General features: G+C 39.5%; 1 protein-coding gene across 1 annotated transcript in view; it reads left to right on the forward strand.

The window, feature by feature from the left end:
• Positions 1–8,238, forward strand: part of LOC308689276 (uncharacterized protein) — a gene marked incomplete at its 3' end in the record, with an annotated part of 36,958 nt that extends 28,720 nt beyond the window's left edge. The window contains exons 4-5 of the mRNA XM_081362930.1: positions 3,784–4,480; positions 7,911–8,238. Of these exons, the coding sequence (XP_081219056.1) occupies positions 3,784–4,480; positions 7,911–8,238 (1,025 nt within the window). The remainder of the gene's footprint in view (positions 1–3,783; positions 4,481–7,910) is intronic.
• Between the last annotated feature and the right edge of the window lie 203 nt (positions 8,239–8,441).

Raw genomic sequence — 8,441 nt, forward strand, 5'->3', positions numbered from 1 at the left:
CCTGAGATTTGGCAAGACAGGCCAAACATTTTGAAGCATTGTTGTCAAATATTGATATTGGTTGTGGGACTTTAGTTTTCATATGATGCTATAGACCCTTTTACAGTTGGTAAACACGGTGACGTATTTGTGTGGGCGGAGCTTAGCTGGAGGCAGAAAGATCCCTCTGGCCGCTTCACTAACGCTAGTTTTCAAGTTTTGTTAGCTTGTTTTTTAACAATGACTGGAGAAAATCCGATTTTGTCTTAATGTGCAAGGTCACTCACTGTCCAGGACCGCGATTGTTATTTCCAAAAGTTAATTTTAACGGACGGAACCAGATGACCGTACACGCTCAGGCCCCGTCCACACTACTGCGTTTTCATTTAGAAACGGAGAATTAAAACGAATACGATCTCCGTCCACACGAGCGTTTTAGCTGCGTATTAGAATTGATCTCCGTCCACATTAAAACGCGGATCACGTGACCATTCACCAACACTGGGCATGCGCGTGCCGGTGTAAACAGGAAACGGAGAGATTATTCCTCAGATCTGATGAAGAAGAAAGTAGCTAACGTTACCGCTGCACACGAGAATTGTCAAAGATCGATCGAATCGGCAGTTATAGCATTGTAAAATGCAGAATTTAGGGAAGGAAGGGAAGGATACGCCATGACCGATGACACCCAATCATAGAGCCGAACGTGAGCTTCTGCGTCATCGTTTCTAAAGTCCTCCGTTTTGACCCGTCCACACTAAAACGCCCTCCGGAGATTCAAAACGAAAAACGGGTCGGCAGTTTCAAAATTTTTCCGTTTTGGGTCTCCGTTTTTGTCGTTTCAGTGTGGACAGGAGGTGCAAACGGAGCAAAAGGTCTCCGTTTTTAAACGAAAACGCAGTAGTGTGGACGGGGCCTCAGTCAATGGACAATCTGACAGGATTAACGTCAACGCTACCTCCGGTTGAGTGGCCTGACTTCTACACCTACCCGATAGAGAAACCGAGGGTAAAGAGAAACTGAGGACATATAAATCTTTAGATGCCTATAACTATGTGCTGAATGGTCATGTAAAGACTTGTGTGGGACGATCCGCAGTTCTTCCTAGCCAGCGCCAAGAAGACGACAATGTAAAGAGTGACACTACGGTGCAATTTTAATGATATGAATATTTTCTAGAAATAAAAATTCCAGATGCAGCATACTCATTTTTCATCGATTATTGCACCCAACAACACAAGAAGATGACATTTAATAATAAAAATAATAATTTAAGCTCCTTATTATGATCTGTTCTGGTTTGTATTGGCAGCCTCCAGTTTTCCGTTTGTTTTGCCTCCAGCTAGCGCCGTGACATAACTGTGACGTCCGCGCAAAAGGGGTCTATAATTCTAACCTGGAGTGTATTTTTTTTATTTGTAGCTTTTTATTTGTGAACTTAAAGTACAGTGTTTACATTTGGTATTTTATACACCAATATTTTATGTTGGGGCTTTATTCAATAATTTACAGTTAAAGGTGTGGTTTGTTTTCTTGTAATATTTTATTTATGTTGTGAGCCTTAAATTACTGTTACATTTTTCACTTGAACGTGCAATGTTTACATTTTATATAGCAATATTTTATGTTGGGCCTATAATCATTTGTTTTTGAAAAGTGTTTTATATTTCATTATTTTATATTTCTACATTCATAATCAAACATTTGCCCAGAAGTTCTAAATAAAAGAAAAAAATTAATCACTTATGAATACGTATATTTTTGAGTGTATACTTTAAAATGTAGAAAAGAAAAGACCCAGCCCTAGTCCATCAGAGATGTGGATGTTTAGGAGAGCTTGATGGTCGTAGACTATAAACGTACAGCAGTTTAGAGACACAGCAAACAACCAGATAAGCAAACGCGAGAGCATCAGACGGCATGCCAAACACACAGGCGCAATCTTGAATCAGACCAGTTCAATCAAACACAAATTGTAATTTGTGTATTTGTTCTTATTTTATTACTGACTGATCACTTGTTTTAAATAATGTGTGAACATGCACACACACATTTATATATATATATATATTTTTTTTTTTTTCCTGATTGAAAAATTATCCGTGAATTTTGTGATCTGTTCCACCACTAAAACTGACGTAACAGGTATTTTGAGTTTGCACGCTTCACCTGTGGTACGTTGCTCTGTTTATCGTCAGTTATTTCCACCATTTAATCAAGCCACTCTTCTTTAAAACATGATGACGTTTTATTTTACACATCTTTGCATTTTGTGTTGCCTCTGGTATTGAGCTATTTGGTCAACAAACATTAAATAACAGCAACTTAAAGATTTGGCCCACTGCCACTCACAATTCATTCTATGAATCTAAGAGAATGTTGGGGTCTGTGTTAATGAAAGATGTAACTTTAATAAGCATAGTTTCTGTGCTGCAATAGGGATTAAATCCTGGCTGAATTTATTTTACACATACGATTACTTTGCATGACTGATCATAGTTGAGAGGACATTTTTCTAATACTGTGTAGACATCAATGTCAGATTTAAGATCTGTCTGTAGTTAACCAGTTCCCCTGGGCGATAGGGCTGGAGAAAAAAATAGATTTGATTTAAAAATCGAGTTGGTAGGTCAAATCGATTCATATTTTCAAAAAATCTATTTTTTAGATTTTTTTTTCTCCCCCTCTTCTATATAGCGTACAATACATAAATTTTGCATTCGCCAAATCTTCCTTCAGGTTTTCCGTAGAACGCTCCCTGCGGCGCAGCCCTCGATGCTTTACGACATCACGACAAAAAGACTAGCATGTTTAATTTTTTAATTAATAAAAATTATTACTCGCGACGGCGTGCGAGTGAGTGAGTGTGACTGTGTGTGTGAGCGAGAGTGAGTGAGCGAGTGAGTGAGAGTGTGTGTTCGCGAGAGAGTGAGTGAGCAAGTGAGTGTGACTGTGTGTGCGCGAGAGTGAGTGAAGTGAGTGTGTGTGTGTGTGTGTGTGTGTGTGAGAGAGAGAGAGAGAGAGAGAGAGAGATAGAGAGAGAGAGTGCGTGCATGTGAGTGTGTATGTGCGAGTGAGTGTGTGTGTGTGTGTGTGTGTGCGCGCGAGTGAGTGAGTGAGACGGCTCGAGATGACTGGTCGTAAAACGTGTAGTCTGACATGTTTCTTGTCCACGACATGACAAGATTTTTAGGAGTCAAAATCGTGTAATCTGACAGTGACTATCATAACAGACAAACAAAATTTTGTTTATGTTGATGCACTTTAATTAAATACAATAAATATATATTTTTAAAATATATTTACAGTTCACAGTTATTTTGTTTAAAAAAAAAAAAAAAATTCAATCGAATCGTAAATCGAGTTTTTTATAAAAAATCGCAGATTTTTTTAGGGGAAAAAATCGCCCAGGGGTGCGTTTCCCGAAAGCATCGTTGGCCAACTATGGTCGCAAGTTCATCGCAATGTCCATTGAACTCTATTGGTAACGACGGAACTTGCGACCATAGTTGGCCAACGATGCTTTCGGGAAACGCACCCCAGCTCTACTGGGCGACAATGTTTTTTGTGTGATCTGCCAGTTTGAATGTTTTTGAGACGTGTTCTAAATAAAGAACAGAGTTGACAAAATTGAGAAGAGGTTCTGACACGTACGCCTCTTTCAATAGCTTAGTAGTTATGGGATGTTTTTGGTTTTGACGCTTTATGTTAGGTTTTGATGTTTTACATGTCTAAATATTTTTGTGTCTGTTGCTTTGTGCCATTAAACTGGGGTTAACTTTTATTTGTCTTTTTTTGTCTTAGACCTGATGCCAATGAAAGAGGGGAGTGAAGACCTGAATGAAATGAAAGAGAAAGATCAGTATGAGAAACACAATGCTTTCATAGTGCAAGAAAAATCATGTAGTTCCTTGCAGACTGAAAAGACTTCCTCACGAAAAAGAGCTCAGAAGAGACAAACTGGATTTTATTTCACCTGCTTTGAGTGTGGAACGAGTTTCAATCAGCCTGAAGACCTTAGAGTCCACATGGAAATTCACAATGGAGAAATGCCACTGAAAGATGAGAGTAAAGTCCTGATTGATATGGAAGAGAAACATAATGCTTTCATAACTCGAGAAAAATCATGTAGTTCCTTGCAGACTGAAAAGACTTCCTCACGAAAAAGAGCTCAGAAGACACGGACTGGATATTATTTCACCTGCTTTGAATGTGGAATGGGTTTCAATCAACCTGAAGACCTTAGAGTTCACATGGGAATTCACAATGGAGAGAATGCTTTCTACTGCTTTAAGTGTGGAACGAGTTTCAATCAACCTGAAGACCTTAGAGTCCACATGGCAATTCACAATGAAGAGAAGCCTTTCATCTGCCGACAGTGTGGAAAGGGTTTTACTCAAAAAGGAAACCTTAAAGTCCACATGGCAATTCACAATGGAGAGAAGCCTTACACCTGCCAACAATGTGGAAAGAGCTTCACTCAAAAAGGTGCCCTTGACAGGCACATAAGAATTCACACCGGAGAGAAACCTTACACTTGCAAACTGTGTGGAAAGTGTTTCACGGTAGCACTAAACCTTAGATATCACATGAACATTCACAATGGAGAGAAGCCATTCAGATGTGATCAGTGTGGAAAGAATTTTAGACGTAAAATAACCCTTAATAACCACATTAAGATTCACTCAAGAGAGAACTGTTTTGAATGTCATCAGTGTGGGAAAAGTTTTACTGAAAAAGGAAACCTTAAACTCCACATGAGACTTCACACTGGAGAGAAGCCTTACACATGCACTCAGTGTGGACAGAGTTTCACATATAAAAAATCCCTTGACGTCCACATGAGAAATCACACTGGAGAGAGTCCTTTCACCTGTAAACTATGTGGGAATGGCTTCACACGGGGGATAAATCTTAGATATCACATGAACCGTCACACTGGAGAGAGGCCATTCACATGTGATCAGTGTGGAAAGAGTTTCAGACGTCAAGCAACCCTTAATCAGCACATGAGGATTCACTCAAGAGAGAACTGTTTTATATGTCATGAGTGTGGAAGATGTTGCCGCTCCCTGAAAAGCCTTAACAGACATCTTACATCCAGACACAACAGAAAGAAGCCTTATAAATGCCACCAGTGTGGAAAAAGTTTCCGATTCAAAAAAATCCTTAAGACTCACATGAGAGTTCACACTGGAGACAAGCCCTTCACGCGTCTTCAGTGTGAGATGAGTTTCACTTATCAAAGAGACCTAAAACGTCATTTGCAAACTCATTCTGGAAAGAAAATGCAGTGTTTAGAGTGTGGCAAGAGGTTTACAAAAAGGAGCAATTTCAGAAATCATCTGCTCATTCACTCTGGAGGAAGATCATTTAATTGTGATCGGTGTCATAAAGAATTTCTTTTGCAATCACACTTACAAATACATATGAAAAGTCATGCAAATGTGAGAACTTATTCATGTTCTTTGTGTGGAAAGCGTTTTAAATGGCTCGGCAATTTAAAATGGCACCAGAAAATACGGATATGTGTTAAATTAAGGCTACGTTCACGTCGCAGCTGAATGTGGCCCCATTCTGATTATCTGCTCAAATGCAGTTTTTTTTTTTTTTTTTTTTTTTGCTATGCTGTTCACATGAATCTTAAATGTGGCCTGTATCATATGCTTTTCTGAACAGGTGAAGCTCCACCTTGGCATGTTCATCACATCAGTGTTAGGCTGCATAGATTAAATCAGCTGGAACTGGGAACACTTCCAATAAATCCCCAAAAAATAAATAAAGGACCTGCACCTGGACACGACGACAACGCAGTCCTGCAGTGTCAACTAGTCTCTCCCCTGTTTTTGAGGTTTATGCGGAGATAACGTTTTTCTAAAAAAATTAATGCTGAAACTTATTTCAAAGTTTGCGTTCTCGAGCCACCAGGCACTGTTGTTTTGCGAATGAGCAGGGGCCTGTTTCAGAAAGGAGGTTTAGTGAAAACTCTGACTATGTTAACCCTGAAATGAGGGAAACTCTGGGTTTTCTGTTTCAGAATGGGAGGTTACCATGGGAACTTACTCTGTGAACCTAACCTGGTCGGGAGCAGGTTTTCTTTGGTAAACCCAGAGTTTCTTTAGGTCTCCTCCCCTTTTTTAAAGAGGAAGCAGTGTTTAAACACCAAATTCATTCTTTCGGTACATTTATTCATTGCTGTTTTTGCTGCTGTTTTTTCCCCAATTTTTTTATTAAGATGATTTATTAGTCTATTTAACTCCTTAACTGGCAACTGAAAATACAGTAGTATATTAGAGTTACATAAAGTAGTTCTAAACAAATTCTACCAAATTAAACTGTGGCATTTACTGAAAATCACTGAACTGTGTTCATCTGTGCAACAGAAGTTGACGGACCCTCCTCCTGCTGTTCTTCCACACTCTTGGGGCGCGGGGGGAGATACGAATACCTGTTTATACTTTGATTTAACCCTCTGATGGTCTTCGTTTAGCAGTCACACTGGGGGCCTTCCCGGTCATAAATGACCGGACACCTAAAAATGAAACTTCCTCCATCCCAGTAAAAACCAATGCAATTTATTTTTGTTCTATAATATTTATTCTTTTTAATTTAGAATTTTGAGACAATTTGATTGAACTTATTAATATTTATGCAATATTTATAGTCCATTTTTTGCCATTGAAAATAATGTTTTTTTTTTTTTTTTTTTTTTTTTTTTTTTAATTCTATGCAGTATTTTCGGGTAAAATAGAGACTAGGCTTTCAGAAAAAAAATAAAATAAAAAAAAATTCATCAATTTATTAATCATAAAATTAAATAAAACATGTTATTGCATGGGTTTACCACTAGATGCCTGTATATAGACTAGGTCAATTTTCAGATAATGTGACACCCTTGGGCATTTTTTAGTAAAAGTTGGCAAACAGACTTTTCTAAGGGTATTTTTTTCTGCTGAATCCATTTTTGCTGTTTGCCAAGCTGTATCTCTTATGTGAAACTCAGTAGAGCGCAAACTTCAAGATGACCTCTAAAATGTCAGGAAATTCTATATTTATAAACTTTACATCATGCACGACATCAATTAACGAGAAAGTTTATTTAGGTGGGAATTAAGATACTTGTATGTGACAATGATAATTGCATTATTTCTCATTGTAGTCATGAAAATATCTGTTTTTCTCCTTATTTCAAATGGACAAACAGAATATCTAAAATGCGAGAGTCATTTGTTTGGAGTCACATGCATACTATTGTCTTTGGATCAAAGTGTGTGAATTGAGTTCAGAGTTATCCAAGAGGTTTTTTATTCTACTTTCTACTTTCTATTACTTTCTGCAGTTATTTCCACACTTCGTATTTTTCATCAGAATTAATTTTTATATCCAAAAAGCGACATGAACCAACACAAAATATTTCCAGTTGTGGAATTGTACCCATGAAGTTGGTCAGATTATAAGATCACCAATTATGGAAGCTGTGTGTAGTTTGAAGCCTGACCGGTCAATGTCATTGGATACTTGCATTATATGCCAAGAATCCAAGAAAGATAAGCTATACAATGCGACAGAACAGGGCCTTTTGACACTAAAATCAGCTGCACAAAGTAGAGGCAAGCTTCACGATCCTCAACACAGAGAAGCAATTGCCAGAGTGCTTCTTGTCCAGAACACAGAACAGCACGTGGTCTGGCACCGCTTGTGCTATGCGTTCGCGGTATCCCCATCCAGAGCGTTGGTCTCTGCATGCGTGGATAATCAACGAATAACCGTTGCTTTGCCAGAAGGGGTCGTGAACACGATCACGCAGTCTAGAGCTCCTTCTACGAGAAGACTCTACGCGTCTAAATGGTCAGTGTTCTCCAAATGGTGCGCTACAAAGAGCCAGGACCCACGCACATGTGGGGTTTCATGGGTGCTCTCCTTTCTTCTAGAGCTGTTGAGCTGGACAAGGGCAGGTCCCCTTCCACACTCAAAGTTTGCGTTGCGGCTATTGCAGCGTTAGCAGAGTCGACGCACGGCCGCGCGATAGGAAGGAACAAGCTCATCATCCGCTTCCTTAGAGGAGCCAGGTGGATGAACCCCCTGCGACCCCCTTCGGTTCCTATTTGGGATCTTTCTTTGGTCCTAGAGGCCCTGAAAGCGTTTCCCTTTGAACCGTTAAAAATCCATGGACCTAAAATACCTTTCGCTCAAAACCGTTTTTCTGATAGCTCTGTCATCAGTAAAACGTGTGGGGGATCTACACACGCTATCTGTTAGCCCCGCCTGTCTTGAGTTTGGACCAAATGACTCTAAATTCATCCTCAAACTGAGACATGGCTATGTCCCCAAAGCGATTGGCACTCCCTTCAGAGGGCAGATCATCTCCCTATCGGCTCTGCCAGCATCCGATAGCGAGGGCGGTGAAAAACTCCTATGCCCCATCAGGGCGCTGAGAGTTTACATCACACGCTCTGCTGCCT

This window comes from Scardinius erythrophthalmus, assembly GCF_964197995.2.
Source record: "Scardinius erythrophthalmus genome assembly, chromosome: 4".
NCBI classification, from domain to species: domain Eukaryota; kingdom Metazoa; phylum Chordata; class Actinopteri; order Cypriniformes; family Leuciscidae; genus Scardinius; species Scardinius erythrophthalmus.